The sequence below is a fragment of the Aptenodytes forsteri genome, unplaced genomic scaffold, assembly GCF_000699145.1.
Source record: "Aptenodytes forsteri isolate BGI_AS27 unplaced genomic scaffold, ASM69914v1 Scaffold72, whole genome shotgun sequence".
Taxonomy (NCBI): domain Eukaryota; kingdom Metazoa; phylum Chordata; class Aves; order Sphenisciformes; family Spheniscidae; genus Aptenodytes; species Aptenodytes forsteri.
Window position 1 is genome coordinate 184,396 of NW_008796193.1, and position 19,074 is coordinate 203,469.

The 19,074-nt window shown below is 42.2% G+C and overlaps 1 protein-coding gene across 1 annotated transcript in view; it reads left to right on the forward strand.

Annotated features, from left to right (window-relative positions):
* The first annotated feature begins 16,456 nt into the window (after positions 1-16,456).
* Positions 16,457-19,074, forward strand: part of MSN (moesin) — a 20,658-nt gene continuing 18,040 nt past the window's right edge. The window contains exon 1 of the mRNA XM_009287985.1: positions 16,457-16,535. Within this exon, the coding sequence (XP_009286260.1) occupies positions 16,473-16,535 (63 nt within the window). The 5' untranslated portion in view covers positions 16,457-16,472. The remainder of the gene's footprint in view (positions 16,536-19,074) is intronic.

Below are 19,074 nucleotides of genomic sequence, written 5' to 3' on the forward strand. Positions count from 1 at the left end.
AAAAAAAAACCCTGCTGATAAAACTTTTTTTTTTTTTTTTGGCTTAAAACACTAAACTGCACCTCAAACTGATGGTATTCTGACCCAGCCTTGACAAACTGGGAAGCAGTAAGTTCCTGAAGACTCAGAATTTTCTTACTCTTCTTTTAATGACTTGCTGTTGCAAGTGTGTTAGGCTACATGAAATCTATATACACTAAAGTCTTTTGCACTATGTTGTGGTGACAGCCATACATGCGGAAGCGAGTTAAAGCTCAAAAACCTGCAGTGTGTGTGGTTTGTTTTTTTTTGCTTTATCTTGCTCTGTGGTTTGTTACTAACATCTCAAGTTGAAGGTTGACTGCAAGCTGCAGTGCAATGTATTATGCTCATTTTGAACACCCCTTTGCAGAATAGCATAGAGATCTTTTTTGAATGAGGATACATGTCAGCATCTTCAGCTGTAAGAACATATCACTGTAGTGTCTGTCTTGAATCTCTCTATCAAAAGATAGAGCAAATAGAAAGACTAAGTAACTTCCAAATTGCCGAAAGATCAGAGTAATCAACTGAAGATGAGATGTCCTGAACAATACTTGCTTGAGCATCATACACAGGAAATGCAATGCTCTGTTTGTTCTGACAAATGCTAAATAACCAAGTGGAAATCTGACAGAAGGCTGTCCTGCTTCTCCTTTGCTGCTTCAGTTCTGACAAATTTAATATATAGGCTTCGTTGCTTGCTCTGTACTTCGTTCACCTCTGTGCAAAGTCTCGTCTGCCACTAAGCACCAAATGTAGCTCAGTCAGAGAAGGTGGCCAGCCACTTCCATAGCTAAGTTTTGAAAGTGTCATTCGTACTGCAAAAAAAGCTGGTTGGTGGGTGTCTCTTCTTTTTATGTAGAACCCCTCAAATTCCTACAAGGTATTTCAAATTTAAGATTCACTGCATCATAGCTTGCTTCTCAGTAAGCTGGTTCCCTCAGTTTGGAGGAGGGGTGCATGTTATGTGACTCTTTCCTTTGTATCTTGGGACTGTGTGCTGAATTACTCTGTCCTTTCAAGTTTTTCTTTCTCTCTTTGCAAATGAGTGTGCAAATGCTTTGGTCTCAGAAAAGTTTGGCATAGAGGACTTTCCAGTGAAATGCTTTTACAATATTCTAATGACATCTTTGATTTGGCAGTGTCTGGAAGGATTCGAAAATAATTTGGATCTGAGGGGATTCAGACGGTCTTGTAAACCAAGTGATTTCATTGGTCTGCCATTCCCTTAGGGAAAGATGGGTTATTAGATGCATTAATGTGGATCTATCTGTTTTCACAACAAGCCTGAGCAAGAGTAGTTAGCTGCTCTTGCTGCTCCTAGCGTTCTGGAGATGTACGGTTGGGGGTGAGGTATCTGCATGCAGGAACGCTGAAGGAGCCCCAGGCCTTGATCAAAGTTGAATTAATGCCTGCAAATCCTATGCTGCCGTTCCTTAGCATACGGAAAAAAACCCTGGAAAAAAAAAACAACCCAAAAAACAAAACCAGAAAGCAACCCTACACAGCAGGTCTGAATAAGAGCTAAGCTCTCAAGTTGACTTATGAATGCTCCTTGCAGAAGGTTGCTTTGCAGACTAACCCTGACTCTGGTTAGTCTAGTAAGTTTTCCTGTTTGCTTTTGTAAGTTACATTTGCATGTATGTTGACTTACACAGGAGATGTACTCAGCATCTGGCTATTTCTCTTCCTACTACTCAATTGTGTTTCTCAGTTTTGACCTCCAGCTTCAGGAAGACCACTAACAGTTTGGCATATCTGTATGTTTGGCTGCATAAAGATAGTCCATAACCTCTCTGTAGAGGAAGTTTAAAGGATCTAAATATTGAAACTGAAAATCATGTAAGGAAATAGCTCCTGCCCACTTGATACAAGAAGTCAGTTTCTGTCATGAGCATTATAAATGTTTAAGCTAGGGTAGCTCCCCAACAGCCTCTGAGGTCTTGTAAAATTATTGAAAAAAGTGAAGCTGGGAGAGAACCCTAGAAGTCATCTGATCCAACCCCATGCTCAGAGCAAGGCCAATTTCAAAGTTGGATCATTTTCTAAGTTAGATTGGATTGTTCAGGGTCTTGTTTTTGTTACACTGGGACAATAGTTCTTGACAAAGATAACTTGGAAAGTACTGGAACTTGCGAAGTATTGTGTAGGTGCCTGGAAGTTCTTAACCTCATCTTCTGGAGTGCAGAGGCATGGAGAAAGTAAGAGCTAGTCAGGTATAATGATTAAAAACTATCAAAAGCAAACCCTTTTTTAAGGAACACAATATAAGCCGAGTTACTTGTACAGCTGTCTTATCTGTTGTGTTTGCTGGTACAGTTGATCTATGCAGGGTGCCTCTGCTTATGTCCGGGCAGTATTCTAAAAACACTTTCCCACACAAAGCTAGCATAGGCCAGAAGATGATGTTAAGCTGCAAGAGTCCTGAGGCAGTATGTTACTGATGCATTTGATAGTTGCTTCTTAGCAATGCTTATAGCACTGTTTCAGAACACGCAGCCCTGTAGCAAACTGGGAATAGCTTGACTCTGTAGCAGTCACTGGAAGTCTAAGGCTTTATTCTGTTCTTTAAATTATGACTCTGTCTCTCGGTAAAACTGCAGAGATAGCTACAGCCTTTAACTCAAGTCCACCAGGTATGAATTACGTTCAGGTAGCTGTAACTTTTTTTTTTAATAGACTTTGTGAGAACTCCCTGAAAGGTTAAAGAAGAAATATTCTGGAGTAGAAGGGGTAATTAAGTGTTTTCTTATATTTAAAAAAAAAAAAAAGTGTTGTCTTTTTTTCTTTCAGTTTAGTCAGGCCTTCTGTGAAAGGCTATATGATGCAGAATGTTATTTATTTTTTGCATCTGAAACAGCCTAAGTGATACCTTCTACTATGGCTGGTTTTTGACTGCTTGGTCTCATGGTGTCTGCCTGATCTATAGAATATCCAACTATCATCTACCCTTAATTCTGTACATTGTAAGCGTGGTATGTGATGGGCCTGTATTTAAAAGGAAGACTTGTTACTTGACCACTGGGATTCCTGGGCATTTAGCAATGTCTTCATGCATGCATCTAGGTCTCAAGTGATAACTGAAGTTTATCAGGCATTCTTTTCAAATAGCCCAATTTCAAGAGGTGTATGAGTGTGAACTTGAGAGTGTGCATTTAATTGCAGCCTTTAATGAACTAGATCGACTTGGTTGCATGTTTGAGAGCTTTGATGGTTTGCTGTCACTGTGAGGTTTTGCTCCCATCTGTGTGCCTCAGTTAGTCCAACTCAATAGTGCATCAGTTCTGTTCTGCTAGCTCAGCAGAAAGCTGGGTTAATGGCATGTGCACATGTGGCTTGATGAGTGATAAACCTCACCAAGGGGTTGTGTATCAGAGCTACTGCAAAGGATAAAGCAGGAGTGCCTGGGAGTGAGGAATAAGAAGTGGTTCAATAGCTTGGCCCATCTTGTCCAATTGTACCCAAAAAGCCATCTTACCCTTCCCTCTTCCTGTAATCTGTGCCAGTAGCAGTGCCCCTGTGTAAATGTAGTGAATTGGACCAATTAAATGGTTCTGCTGGAAAATTTAACTGAGTTATTCTCAGCCTGATTCATTCTTTGGTCCTGCTTGTGGCGTAGTCATGGAGTGCTAATAAGAACCCAAAGAAGGCAGTGGGAGAGTGCAGGCTGTTTGGGATGGTTTGCTGTGGTGGTGGGACCACACCCTGCATGTGCTGGCACTGCTCTCTGCGGCTCCCTGAGCAGCTCTGCGCCCATTTGGGAGCCCTTTGGGACACGCGGTTCTGTGTATCTTGGTGTTGTAGCTACTCTCCTCTATATTAGGAAAGCTCAAGTGCTTGAACTAGATGGAGCTTAAAGTAACAAAAGGTACTTCAGCAATCACAAGCTGGTCTTTTATAAACTATGTACAGTCCCAATAGAGCTATTAAAAACCTAAAATAGGTTGGTGGCGAGGGAAGCAAATGTGGGTGGGGAAACTGAATATTAAAAAGAAGCATAGAACTGAGCCATTTCAGGGAAATCCTGCATTTTAGGGAACCATGACCTAAATAGGTATGAAAAGGCAGACAGCCTAAATGAGACCCTGTACTGAAAGGAAGTTGCAGGATTTGTCTAGCACACTGGAAATGATAAAACTGAAAATCACAGGATGATGAAACAGCTTTACCTCACACTTGACTGTGCCTGCAGTTAAATTTGGAGGGATGGCTCATAGTCTGGGCAGTCAGATCCCACAGTAAGGCTGTGTTCTAGCTCCTAGAAGTCTGGCTATTGTTCAGATATTCAGTGAGTGCTGTGAGCTGGCCAAGAACTTGGTGTGCCACACCCAGGCAGTGCTTTGGATGTCTGAAACAGGCAACCCTGTGTTCAGCTGCCCCTCTCATTACCAGTGAGCTGAAATGCTAGGTGTCTCTTGGTTGAAGAACAGAGAAGCATGTGAAACAGATAAGCACCCTTCTGACTTGTTCATCCAAACACTAGAATCCTTTGGAAGGAGGAGCTTAGTCACAGCAGTTATCTTCATGCTGTCTTCCCTGTGGAAAGTTTCTTGAATGAGAAGCAGAGCGTCTGAGCATAGCTTTTTTTTTATTTGCCCTCAATTCCAAGTTACCGCTAAAACAATTCTTAACCACAGGTGAATTTAGAGACCTTTACGTAGGGAATGAATATTTAGTCTATTAGCTCATGAACCTCAAGTACTTACTGTACATGTGGTGCCTCTATGCAGCTCACACTTGTGTTGTTAGCATCCTGTCTTGATCGTGTTGTTAGCATCCTGTCTTGATCTTGTTTTGAGCCCCTTCCAGCAAAATAGCTGTTTGTAATTTTGGCAGACATCCACTGGATGCTAGGTTTGGAAAGCTTATTGGCTGTCTGGAAATGCATCTTGGCTACCAGGCTTGTCTGCTTAACCCCTTGAACTGGGTCTTTGCAGCTGTTAAACAGTACTGGGAAATCCCCTGCCTTTGGAATGAAGCTTGGGAGGGCAGAACTAGACTAAGGCAAGTTTAGGGGTGGGGGGAAAAGCTGCCCTCTAGGAGTCTTCTCAGAAGACTGTTTTGCTGGTTAAGTTACTGCAGGAGCAGCCAGGATCATAACACTAGTGTGCGGTGTACAATTTAAGGGGTGGGGGGGCACAAAATACTTGTTTGTAACCTGTGAATAGGATTGCCTAGGAGGGGCACACAGTAGCTGTGAGGAATGTCACCCATACCACTGCTGGCATTTCAGACACACCCACTGCCCTGCTGACTGCCTTTAAGTTGAAGAGCTTTAGCTAGGGATGTGGTTAAGCTCAGACATGTGAAGTACAACTGCCAACCCTACTATTAGGGTGCAGAGGCCATAATAGCATATACTATTTCTCCAGAGAATAGCACCTTCTAACAGGCACAAAACAAATGGGTATTTACAAAACAAAAAAACCCAAAACAAAACCCAAAGCTACCCGGGGTGTAGAAGTTGAATGATGGTAACTGCATATGGCTAGATGTTGCTCTGAGTTTCACCTCCTGATCCAGATGTTGTGGAAGAGGGCTCAGGGTTTTTCCCCATGATTTTTTTTTTAATCCCCTTCTGGGTTTTGACTAGTAAAGGATGTTCTCTGGGTAGCTCAAAGAACAGGTACAAATATAGTTATTCTGATGGTCTCTTCAAACTAGCTCTAAAGAAATAGCAAACGGCAATGTTAATGGCTTGGAACAGCTACAGGAAAGCGAAGGGAGGTGCATAAGGAGTCTATTTATGAGAAAGGAAATGGCAAAAATAGAGGAATTGATCCATTGCACAAAGTTGTGAGTAAATTGTGTAATAAGTGGCATACAAGTATCTGGACTTGACTGTAAATGTGGGGATCCACCCATGGATTCTTTTACTAGCTTAGTATTCTCATCTTGCAACTCCTTTTGTCAAACTGAAACTTGTTTGCCCTCTGGACAGGGTGGCAAGCTGCTAGGAGCCATGGTGTTGAAACACCACTGGTAGGATGTGACTACTTACTATCTGCTTGGTTGAAAAGGAGGGAATTATATTCAAGTAGCTTTAACTTGGAAACATGTCATTAATGATTTCGGAAGCCATGCTGTGTAGGGGGCAGGGGAATTCCCTGTCTTTTGTTTTTTATTGTTTTGAATGAATAACTTTGTAGTAATCTTCCTATAGAATAGAATTTTTATTCCTGAAAAAGTTGCCTGTCCAAATCAGATCACTAATTAAATTGGGTAAATGATGCCTCCAGAGTTCTAAAATGCTGAGTTCTCCAACCTATTAAGAAGCATTGGCATAGCCCTGGCTTTGCATGACTCTGCATTCTTCCATTTAGTGTGTGCTTGCTAGTACCAATCAAAGATGACAGCTCTGGACCTTTCAAACATTGATTATGAGAAAACTGAAAAGTTGGGGCAGGGTAGGTGAGTGAAGGCCTCTAAAGTAAGGCAACTGCAAACGTCAGTCCCTTTGCATAAGAATTAGGCTTTTTTTGAAGCCCTCTTGTGAGCTCTGTGAATGTGGTTTGCGGGAGACCATTTTTTTTAGAGAGACTGTCCTTGGGGGTAATAAATCTGATTCTTCACCGCTTAAGGAAAAAAAAGAAGCTTTAGTTTGTATAAGGATGCCTGAAGTAGACTCCCTGATTAGATATGAGTAACTGATCTCTGGACTGATGGACATGTCCTGCAAGGAGGATTCCCTCAGGCTTCACTTGGTTACCCTGTACTCAGGCCCCTCCGAATACTAGGTATTGATCAGTTGCAAAGGGGGACTTCAAAATGAAGGCAGCTGTGGCTTCTCACACTTAGTCTTGAGAACCAGAAAAGCAACAGTATACTGCTGTGTTGCTCTGCTCTGTAGGCATTACCTTTTTCAATGGCAGCAAGTGTCTTCAAGGAAACGGATTTTTTTTTTTTCTAAATGGGAACATTCCTGTTTACCACTGGCTGTATGGAAGAATTTTATTTTCCTTTATTTTCCTGAGATGAGCAGTCCCAATTAATCTCAAAATAGTCTCTTGTGTTAACAGCCAAACAAATACATATTTGGAGCTCCGATACTATAGTATGACAGGAGGGTTTATATTAGGATAAGTCACTTGGTTTCCTGTCTGAAACTGACTAGTATTAGTATTTACTATTTAGTATTGTATTTTGTACCAGATTTTTAGAGCCACCTCAGTCAGTCTCTTCTCCTTATACTTTTTCAAGAATAGGGATTGGCTCTTTCAACCACTGGATACAATGCCTGCTATAAACCCTGTCAGAAAACTTGTATAGAAAATGCTGTTGGCATGGACACAGAATCAGCTTATTTTGAATCCCTTTGTTAGATAAAGCAGAAATTCTCTGCTCTTCCAAGCTCCGCATGGGGCAGAGGTACTTCTAAACATTTCCATGTTAGTCACCAAGTGCTAGAAGAGTGGGTAACCTGCAGCGTAGCTTTTTAATGGCCAGTGTGCTGTAACCAGCTTCCCCCTGCCCCGTGTTGGTAAAAAGTGCTTTAGAGGTGAGTTTTGTTGGAAGTTACGGGTAGAGCACTTTCTGCACTGGCAACACCCCCTCGGTGTCTCTGCTGAAGTGTGAGAAGTGTCAGATGCACACTTGTGTCACAGGGCATGTCTGGCTTCCTGCAGCTCAGGTGCTCCCTCCTCCTCTGTTCAGTTTCTGCAAGCAGACTCTTCAAAGCTGTGAACTTTCTCAGTCTTGCCTGCTGTTGCTGTGGCTCGCTTCCTGTGGCAGCTTTTTCCTCTTGCTGTCCTCAACAGCTTGGGTCCTGAAGCTGTGTGAAAGCTGCAGCTTGCTGCCCACATAGGTCATCTTGCCTTGCTAGGGACTAAGAGCAACCAGTGGAGGGGGGGACACAGCTCTAATGTGACTTTGTTAAGGTGTGGCTCCACAGCGGTTTCTGAATCTAAGCTGGCTTGCTGCTGTGCTTCTTCACAGGGAAGGAATAAGACCACATGAGTGCAAATCTAGTTAGATTTAGCCCAGTTGCTTCCCTGATGGGGCTTTCTGGTGCTCATGTGACCACAGGGCTGTGCAGTGAAGTTGCGCTGCAGCAGCTGCATCTTCCCTGCCTGCAGACCAGCCTGTGCTGCAGTGGAGTGGGGCGCAGCTCAACACCTTCCACGGCCTCAGAGGGCACCAGAACCAACAGAACTGTTTGTCCTCCTGGGATGTCAGCTGGTGGTGCCTTCTCCCAGCTTTTCTTCAGTTTATCATTTAGCCAACTTGCTTGTATATGATAATCATGTTGCAATTCAAGTGATTTGCTCTTTTATAATTTTTAGTTCAAATGCTGACCTAAGTATGAGATTTTATTGATGGGGTGCTGCTCAGCCATATCTGCCACTTGATTTTAAATGAAGGAAGTTTGTTGGGTTTTTTTTAAGTGAACTTATTAATACATGTGGTATACTTAGGGTAGAGCAGTATATTGCATATATGGCTATAGGGCTCTGCACATAAATCCAGTGGTTATGGACTCTCCTTGAGTCTGTGACTGTGATCTCCAGGTCAGTCAGCAGCAATATGCGCTTTCCAGTGGAATCTGGAGGATGCTGCCAGTTCCTCGTGGTTTTTGGTTTAGAGCCAGTGATGTGTGTTTCATAGCACACTAGATGTATGATCTCCTCCATCCCTCTGCAAGGGGGGTGGTGGGGATAAGGGAATAGGCCAGAAACAAATATTTGTTACTGAAGCTAATAAGCGTAGCTTCTTACTGTGCTTTCCGACTATAGTTCTTGATGTCTCTGCCAAGCTGAACTCAAACAGTGGTTGAGCCCATTAATTGAGATTGGAGTATCCTGTCCCTTGTTCCCTTTGTTGCTGGCTGCTTACAGAGAAGCCTGTCCTCCCTCTGCAGGTGGCTTTTAATTTAGTTTTATTATTGGTACAAACTGAAATTTCCCTTAGTAGATGACACTGAGCTGTGGAATTCAGTATAACAGTGGATGAAATTTTACTGTAAGCTTCATGTAAACCTGCCATTTCTTGCCGAGTCTGACTGTTACAGTTGGCATTTTTTGTGCTTTAATGACAGCTATGTGTGTCATGTTCATGTAAAGTAGTCTGAAGCTTGTAATATTGAGCTAGTTTTAAATGGTGGTTGGGTGCATAAGGTAACTTAATGCATAAGAAAGGCAGTAAGCGGCAAGATCTGTAGGCATCTCAGTACCTTCAGAAATTTGATCCACAATCTATAGCTGACTGTCCTGTGTTATGCCTTAACATACAGCAGGTGCAGACAATTGGGATGTGTTTATAACTAGGGTATTGCTGAAAGGTACAGTCAACTCTGTATCTGTCTGGCTTTGTCGGAAATGACATTAAAGATAGCCCCAACTGAATAACTGACAACTACTTCTGCAAAATGAGCTTAGATGCTGTGCTGTCAAATGTGCAAAGAGAACAGGGGATGGGTGGGGAAAGTGCAATTTTTTTTTTCCTCTTACAACAGTCATGGGGGTGTCTTACATACCTAGTAAAACGTTTTCAGATAATGATCTTTGCTTGTGTCCATTTTTAGTCTTAGCATAAGATGACTAAAAGATGTATGTGCAAGGAAGCTCAATTTTTCTGTAACATCAGCTCTTCGTCTTCAGGCTCTGCACTAAAATCATTAAGGATTCTTTAAAGGGTGAGTTCTTGCTACAGGCTGTAGTTAGGTACCAAAACAAAGCCAAGACACAATCAGTGCCTGTAAGGGTGATGTTATAACATGTACTCTATAGCACATAAATGGTACTTCTGGCTCACTGGTACTGAGTGCATCAAAGGTGGGCAAGCTTCCTCCTCCACTATATTATGGTGACTTTATTCAAATTGTTACAGTGGGGTGGAATGGGATGCCTTCCTTGGCCTTATTGGCCCCCCTGTGGCTCCAGTCAAGTGAGGAGTGCTGTGTCCCTGGTTGAGCTGGGAGGAGGGTGGTGGAGAGGGCTGGGAAGCTCCAGGGAACTGTCTGGAGGGTTAATGCTCTCTCTGGGGGCTGCAGTGCGGCGGGGCCAGGGCTGGTGCCTGGGATGTGCCTGCTGCAGTTCTGTTCCCTGATGAGCTTAGGGGTATGAAAAGGCCCTTTAAGACTGCTGGAAGGGGGCTTGGTTTAATTAAGTGTAATCCCTTTAGAAATTGCAAGCGCTTTCACATGATCCGATTCCAGCCTCACCCTGACACAGAGGACCCAGGACTGTTTCGGCAGAGTGCTGGAAGGAGCCAGATGTCTGTGAGTATCGCTGGTGCTGCAGGTGGGGGGGCATTACCTCTGATGCTGTTCTGAGGCTGTGCAAAGCACGATGCCCTGGTATGCTCTGCAGATCAGTGTGCAACTCCTGTCCTCACAGTGGGGCCCGTGTTGGCTGGCCAGCATGGTGGGAAGTGAAACGCAGCCCTGGGGAGCATTTGTCCTCCAGAAAACAGTTGTGCGTTTTAAGGGACAGGGGAACAATTCTTGTTATGCTTACTATATGGTTGCTAATCTTGCTGAAAGCCAAAACTGGGAAGGCTTTTAGATTATTAGGGTGCCTTATGAGACCTTGAGTTCAGAGTTCATGCAACTCCAGCTGGATTTGATGTGCTTCTCTGGTCAGAGCTGTTGGAACTGATGCATGGTGTTAGTCTAGTATCTTTACGTGCAGTAACTGCTGGGTGAACTGGTGCCCTATAGCATAGAGGGCCTGTAAAGGATGGCCTGGAATTTCTTCTTAACTGAACTTACTTCTGTTCTGTAACAGTCAAATGAGCAATAAAGTATGACTTTTCCCTATGCAATTTTTTCCAGAAATAGTCCACTTGGTGGCTTGAACCTGGGAAGCATGAATATCTGAAGCTTGAAGCCTACAGACCAGCAGGGTATAACAGCTTCCTTGCATTCAGGAAATTCAGGGAGGAAAGAAGCTTTAGCTCAGGGTCAGGGTTTTTCAGAGGTTGATACTCTGTTGTGTTGACTCTACCTATTATTCTGATATGTATTTCCTAGTACTCTGTTCCTGTCTCAACTTATGACAAACAGAATTGTCTGTTCTACCTCTTGCACTGCTCTACACGCTGGGGCATTAGTACAAGTAATACATCCGTTACTTAGTGTGACGGTATCAGTCTTTCCTGTTTGTCCTGCCATATGTAGCTACAAATTTTCATCTTAGGAAGTAGTTATAGCAGGTTATTAGTAGGGCTCACTCAGAGACCTGGAAGATAACTGATAATCATTGCTGCTAGTAAAACTTATTGGGAGTCTCAGTGGGGCAGAAAGTGAGACTTGAAGGTATATGGGCAATATTAAAATTTCAGAAAAGATGTTGCAGATAAGTGCCTGGTATCACTGTCTATTAAGTCTGTCTCCTGTAGTCTGCTAAACACCATGGGAGGAGGGTGGTGGTGTCCTGTAGCTTGTGGAAGCTTTTGCCTATCAAAAGGAGCTTTCTTTGGCTGCAGCTGCTGTGGGGGCTGGAACAGCGTCTCTTCCATGCAAGAAGTTGTGTCTGTGCAGGAGGTCTTGCCTTCACCACAACACTGTCCTTAGCAGCAGGAAGCTCTTTAATATGCTCTGGTAGTGGCAATCTTTAGCTGTGCTTAGACTGGTAGAACAATGGTAATTCCTCAAATAGAGAAGAGGAAGAGTTGCTAGGTTTCTAGCTCTTTCCTGTAGCTGTTATGAAATGAATCAGTTAAATATGAGCTTTTTTCTTGAGTATTTTTTTAGCTTGGTGAGTGTAAATTTGCCTGTTCAAATGTGATACTTGAATTTTCTTGTAATATGCAAGGTGGCCTCCTCTGTAAACTTTTCATATAATGTTGCTAGCTGTTTGTATGCAAAATATTATATTAAATAATGATGGAAAGACTAAAGAAGGCTATTTAGAGGCCACCTACTAGGGTAAAACTTCTGCTTGTTTAAGATCTAAGCAGACTCTAGAGGGTTGCAGACACTTGGATGCAGCAGTGAGTGCATTATAAATGCTATGATGAAAATTTCAGTGACTTTAAATAGAATTTGAGTATAAATTACTGTGTTAGGATAGTATTTTTGGTAAATCTGTTGATGATGAAATCCAGTAAGTCCTCTAAAAACACCTCCTGAGTGTTGAAAGTTTAAGACAAAAGCTTACTAACAATAAATTTTGGAAAAGAGGTGTAGTGTACTTGGCGATGAGTGCTGCCACCATGGACCTTGTGATCTGATCGCTGGTGGGCAGTGTCTTTTTCTCACTGTATTTACTTGTGCTCCTTACCTCTCAGCAGTGTGCACCTTGGCTGTCTGGACTGACAGAGCTAGATTTGTATATGCTCAGCAGTCCAAGTTGGTTCTCTTATTGAGGAGCATTTATTCTGTTTGCAACCCAAACGGTAAGCATGCTGATGGTTATGCCAGCCCTCAAACCTAGGTAAACCTCATTAGATGGTTTAGAAATACAAAGTATAAAAGCTTAATGCTAATGAATCTTGAGGCTTTTCTTAGAATAAGCATTGATGGTAAACTAGATAAATGGTTTAAAAGTGCTTTGGCAGGGTAATTCTCAAGGGACAAGGCAAAAAAGTCTAAATTATGATGGGACTGGATCATGCTGGCTTTCTTCTGGTATAGCACTTTTGTTGTGTAACCCTTGTGTAACATCTGTGTTGGGCAGTACTTGGCTGTGAATGCCTCAGTAGAGTGGTTTTACTAAAAGTAGGACTTTGAATGAGGAGGATGAAGGTAAGCATGCAGTGCCTGGCACTTACTTGTCAGGTAGAGATTATAGCAGTCCGTAGATCTCTTGTAGTTTGAGCTGCAGGCAGAGCACCATTAAGATCAGTGAAACTGACTTGCCAATAATGAGGTGGCCCCTGGGTATCTTTCAGAACGAAGCCCCCTTGGTGCTTGGTTTTTCAGCCTTTTTACATGCTAGGAGAACTGATTTGTATTTCTGTCCCAGTATGCAGGCTCTTGAAATGAAACAAAACACTTGGTAAAGCTGCATCTGCTTTGCAGTATTGTCAGGCCTCTTATCTGCTAACTGGGAATAGAAAGCAGTGCCTCCCACCACCTGAAATAGTAGCAACCTCACTCTGTTTTTCCAGTTCACAACAACTGGCTCAAAAAAACCCGGGCTTGGTAACATATGGGAAAAAATTATTTGTATGTTGTTTCCACACCCAAGAGGCTGCTTAAAGCTCAATTTTACAGCAAACTAACTTTTCAGCCAAGTATTAAATTACTACGAAACTAGTGGTTAAAATGTCACTGGTACAGCCCAGGACATGCTTTCCCCAGCTCGGTCTGCTGACAGTTAACAGCAGTATGCTATTGAATGTGTTAAAACTTTGTTCAGATCAGGGAAGCTAGCATTACCAGGGTGTGGTTCTCTAAAGGACAAGCCTGTTTCCTGTGGTATCTTAGCTCATGCTGTCTTCTAAAATAGCATAGGCTGAAGTTGCAAGTGCAGACCCGGTTCAACACTTTGCTGCTTCTAAACCTTAGGTTGCTACTCATGTTGAGCACAGGGGGCCCTGCTAGGGGAAAAAAGTATATCTCTTCCTATTCAATGTACTAGTTGAAGGATGATAACTGGTCAGATAGCTTAAGTGCATTTGAGTGACAATGAGGGAATTTTGCTGGTTCCAGCATGGGACCTTATTTTACTGTGCTAACAAAGATGTGAGTCTTACAAATAAGTATTCTGCATGAATTATGAGGATACTTACTGAAGCAGCTTTATTTTAAATTTTAAGGTCTGATTTGCTCCGAATAGCTTAAAAGCTATTTGAGCACAGGTTGCAAAGAGCTGCCACAAATGTTTTCAGTTCTGTTTTCTGGTGCTTCCTCTGCGCTCAGATACTTCAGCGTTCAATCACCTATGCAGATGATATCAGTTAAGAGTAGCTACTGTGTTTTATCCATAAACAGTGGACCAAAAAGACTATTTTTCTTTCATGGTAGCTGATATGCTAGTGTTTTAGGTGAAAGGGAAAGAGTTTTAAACTAACAAAAAGCAACCTGTTGCTCAATGGCTCATTTAATGTAACCCCTTCTATACTGAGTCGTGGCTTATGGACATCTTTGCTCTCGCTGGTAGGTGTGCTGGGCAAGTCAGACTTACAAGCCTGCACTCTTTCTGGTAGAAGAGACTGCTTTCCAAGTATAAGTAGCAAAGCTGTTTTGGGGTGCATTCAGCCCTTCTAGCAAGTGACTGGATTCTTCGTTCACCAAAGCACTGTGAAATTAGCCAATTGTCAACATATAGGATCTGAGGAGAATAATTTTGGGAAGGTATAGCAAGAGAACTTAAGGCAACTGCATGCTATTGAAAGCTGCTAATTTTAAACGAAGGTTGATTGCTGATGAGTTTAGTTCATTTGCTCTTTCCTTGCTACTTCTATGGGATGGTTTTTCCTCAGTTTGACTTCATTGTGTCAGAAGGTTCAGAGTGTTTAAAAGCCAACTTACTCCTGGTCTGCTTGTTCATGATATCTTTGCTCCAATAATGTCTAAATAGCATTCCTTATGTATGCAACAATTAGAACTGCAACTCTTCTTGACTTCAGCTTTGCTGTGCTAAGCCTACCTTTAACCTTTTACAGAATATGCTTAAATTTTTAGCTAAACTTAAAACAAGAAAGCCTTTAGGTTCATCACGAGGGGTTATCAAGTACAAAATAGTGGTGTGCCTAGGCTCAAGTAGGCTTTTTGGGAAACTTCAAAATGTATTTGGAGGTAGTGGTCTCTTTCGACACTTGACTTGGACTTAACTAGCAGAATGCTTCTTGCTTATGGGAAAAGAAAACCCCTAGTTGTAGCTCTCCTGCAGACTGCTGCTGCTTTCTTAGTAAACAAGATGTGAAATCTGTCCATGTACTCAGTAGAAATACAGGGATCAGAACTGGCTGTGATCGTATCAGTATTGGGTGGTTCCTTGAATATTTCTCTGCTTACTCTAGCTTTTTTGGTCTCTAGTGTCATGTGGTTAGCTTATAATCTAAATGTGAGTTTGAGTTATTCTTACTGAAACTGTTCACAGCATAATTCCCCTCACCCCTGGAAGGCTGGTGGAGTGTGCTAAGAAGGATTGATTTCACGTAAGAGCACATAAATCAGGATTTGTTGATGTGGGGTAAATGGCTGTTGGTAAGAATGAGAACTATGAATGCAAGGCCTGTATGCTGGGGTTTGGTGCACTGTGAGTCTCTCGTCTGTACAACTTCAAGTTTTGAACCTTTGCTTTGATGGAAAAGCATTAAAACAGCTTGATCTAAAATATCTGCACCTTGTGTTCATAAATTATGAAATATCTTTACCTTTTTCATAGATACGCAAATAGAAATGAATTCTCAGCTTGGTGTACTTGCAGGCCTTACTTTTGCCTGGTCAAAAGTTAAGGCATCTGCGTTCAGGCAGGAGTATTCCTATCTACCCCTAAGAATCTGCATGATGTTTTCCAGTAATGATCAGGAGTTATGGATGGAATTGGCTATGTTTTACACTAATGTTTGAGGTGAAATGCCTCTGCTGTTTAACTTGCTTCATGAGAACTGTTGGTGAAAGATGTACAGATGTCTTCCTGCTTCTGTGGGATGAAACTGCAAACTCCCTTACTGCAATCCCTTGCCACTTTCATTTCACAGGTGGAAATGTGATGGTGAGACTTTCCTCTCAAGATAGAGTGTGTCAAATAATGTTTCTTCTGGAAGATGATTCATGATCATCTTACGTCTAAGGCTAATGAAATCTTTACTGCAATATTAAATTACACCTAAACCATTTCTTCAGTGTTCAGAGATTTTCACCTCCCTGAAAGAATTGGAAAGCAGTAAGCAACTATATAGAGATACTTCTACTGCTTTGTGAAGGGTCTGCACGTAGTAGTACGTAAGTTAGTTCAGCATGCATCCTTTTTGCCTTAGCACATGAGATCATCCTTGTGTTCTGGCTGCTTTGTACCCACAGCCCTTGGAGCATATCAGGAATTGTGCCTTATAATTTCTCCAAATACCCATGGAAACTGGAATGGTATTGTTAGTATTGACTAGTCTTCTGTAGCAGGCTGAGCTGTTAATGCTTCCAGGGACTTCCTTGATATTCATTCTTCAAATGCAAGGGTTGGATGTCTGGTTGTGCGTACCGAGGTTTGGAACATCTCTGCTTTTGTGAAAGACACCAGAATGTTCTACACTAGAAATTCAACTTCATAAGCTGCAAATGGCTCTCACATGTGTCAGTATATAGATGAGAATATTAGTAGGAACAGAGAGGGTAAACTCTTACACTGTGAAACAGGAAAGTTTTATATTCTACAGGGGAACTGGGAGCACTCTGCTGGCAGGGCAGGTGATTTTGTAACCACTGGCAGTGAAGTTCCTGGAGGCTTGGCAGCTGGTCCCTGGCTGTAGGCAGATGTTGGTTTTCATTATTGGGTAGTGTCACTTAAAGCATGTGTTGTGATGATTCATTTTTTGTCTTCCAGATTAGTGTGCGTGTTACCACCATGGATGCTGAGCTGGAGTTTGCCATCCAGCCCAACACTACAGGGAAGCAACTCTTTGATCAGGTAAGTGATGGAGCTGCAGATCTACAGTTGATACAGATGTTGTGATTCTATTAAGGCAACAGCAAACAATTTCCAAAGGACTTCAAAGATTAAGTGACAGTGTGTATAATAACTTCAAGAGAACTCAGCATAGTAAGAAATTATACATTTTTTTCAAAACTACTGCATTTTTTTATTTCCAAGAATGTGTTAGGAGCTATTCTTGCCTCTAATGAACTGAATTAGTGCTATAGCTCATAATAATAATAATAATAATTGGAAAGCAGTAGATGTCTGCAGTCATAATTCATAAGATAAGTCTTATGAGGGAGCTAGTAAGCTATCTTTTGTTGGCTTACTTGGAAGCATTGTGTAATTGATTTCAAAGAGTAGTTGGTCTCTAAAGCAGGAGAGGCTTAGCTGGGTTTCAAATGTTGCTGCAACCCTTAAGTGCAGGTGAAGTGATACTCTATACTCCCATCAGGCCCTGAGGGGAAATCTTAAGAGAAGTTATGTACTGTACTGTATTGGGCTGTCTTCATCTGGGTGCTTCAGCCGCCTTCTGCATTCACTGGCTAGGCAAATTTCCTTCTACTTTGGTCCAGACAGAAGCAGGGAGGCATGCAGAAGCAGGGAGGCATGTGCAGCCCAAAGTTGGAGCAGCTGAAGACAGACATTATCAATTGCAGCGGTTAAAACTTTGACAGGCTCCACTATGTTTCTCTGCTGTAATCCTGAAGGCCGTGGATTTGCTGCTTGGAGGAAAATCTGAACAGTAAGTTCATAGCTTAAAGAAAAGTAAAATGAATCTTGGATTAATGACAAGATGAAGAAACTGCCAGACCAGATATGTCAGATATGGGTGTGGTTCAGTAGTGCTAAGCGTTCTGGGGCCAGCTCTACATAGTACCTATCTTAATGAAGAAAAACTTAAGGGCTGACCCACCCATAGAAGTCAGCTATTTCATTTGGGGCCAGCAAACCTAATTTAAAATTTTTTTTAGATGTTTAACCACAAACTACTACTCTCTCTCATACTTAGCTGGATGATTCAACACTAGACATTATATTGCTCTTTGCAGCCCAGCCCTGAAATGGAGGGAATAGAGTGAGATCCTAGGCTTTACTAAAAGAGCATCCTTTCGTAATAGGAAAAGCAGAAGGGCTTTCAGGAAGGTTCTGAGTTGCAGTGCAGTGCTCAGCTGTCTGTGTGTTACTACATAGTAGCTCCTACATATTTTACCCCTGCGTGGTCTCAAATCTGACAGTTTTTGGTAGAAGTGAGAGCTGGATTCTGTCCAGAATCCACGTGTGCAACATGGAACTCCACCACAGTTAGTTCATAGAAGCATATGCCAGTGAAGCTGAGGTGGCATACGCCCAAGTTCATCAAAAGGTGAACTGTTTTTTTGGAGGGGATGTTCTTCATGTGGATGCTTCCCATGATTTTTTTTTCAGTTTCTGACATTATCTAAGCAAAGCACCAGGTGCTAAGAAGTGATACTACTGAAGTCAGTAGTATTTTTAATCTGCACATGATTTTTACAGTCAGCTCTAGACCATCTGCAGCTTTTGCTGCAAACTGACATTGTGGTGGCAGACTTGGGCTTCAGCAGCTTGTCTCTGTCTGAGAAGCATCTGATCACGTTTCCAGTATGGGAACTCTTCATGTCTTAGTAATTGATGTCACTCCTTTGTGTCATGTTCTGGAACAGCTGCACTTTCTCCTCACTACAGTGTTTCACACAGCACCTGTCTAAACAGAAGTTTTGTTTTGGTTTCTTTTTTTCCATAGTAAACACTTTGCAAAGGGGGAAAACAAATGCTGTTGCAGAACTAAGTTTCTAAGTTGCTAATGTAAATGAGGCAGTGTTTACTTCAGCTAAATTGGATTGTAGGTGGAGTTGGAAGAGGAAATACAGCGGGGAAAAAAGTGTCTGAAGGTGGCTGTTAAACATTTGCTATTTCTAAAAGGTCTGGTGGACATCATCTTTTTATACTGTCCATATATCACACTCGCTGGAATAAGAATTAAACTGTTTTCTACTGCCTAGCACACAAGATTTCCTTGTGGGGGTAGTGGTGTTGGTTCCTGATAGGGCTGGTACTGAAATGAATATCCTAGAGCCTCACCAGTGGCAGATGTCCAGGCTTTGACTAAATGATTAGTCAAAGACCTAGCACAACAGTGCTAGGTGGTGTTAGTGTGGTACCACCATCACTGTGGTGGTAGAAAGACTAACCCTCTGCCAGGGCTTGAACGTTGTGAGCAGTAAGGTAGGGAGTTGGCAGTAGATGTGGGGATGTCAAAAGTCTTCCACCTCTAGCATGAATAAGGAGTTTTGGAGACTACTACTATGTGAGTGGTTGAGGAGCCTAATCCCAGCTTCTGTTGCTGCCCTGCAGTCTAATCATTGGCCCTTTACAATTAAGGAAACTAATTGCGAAGGAGGTAGCTGTTCAGCTCCTGCCACAATGGGAAACGTTTCATCTTGGTCTCTGAATGCAGATACACAACAGACTGTTGTCTGTCCATCTCTTTTTTTTTTTTTTTTTTTTT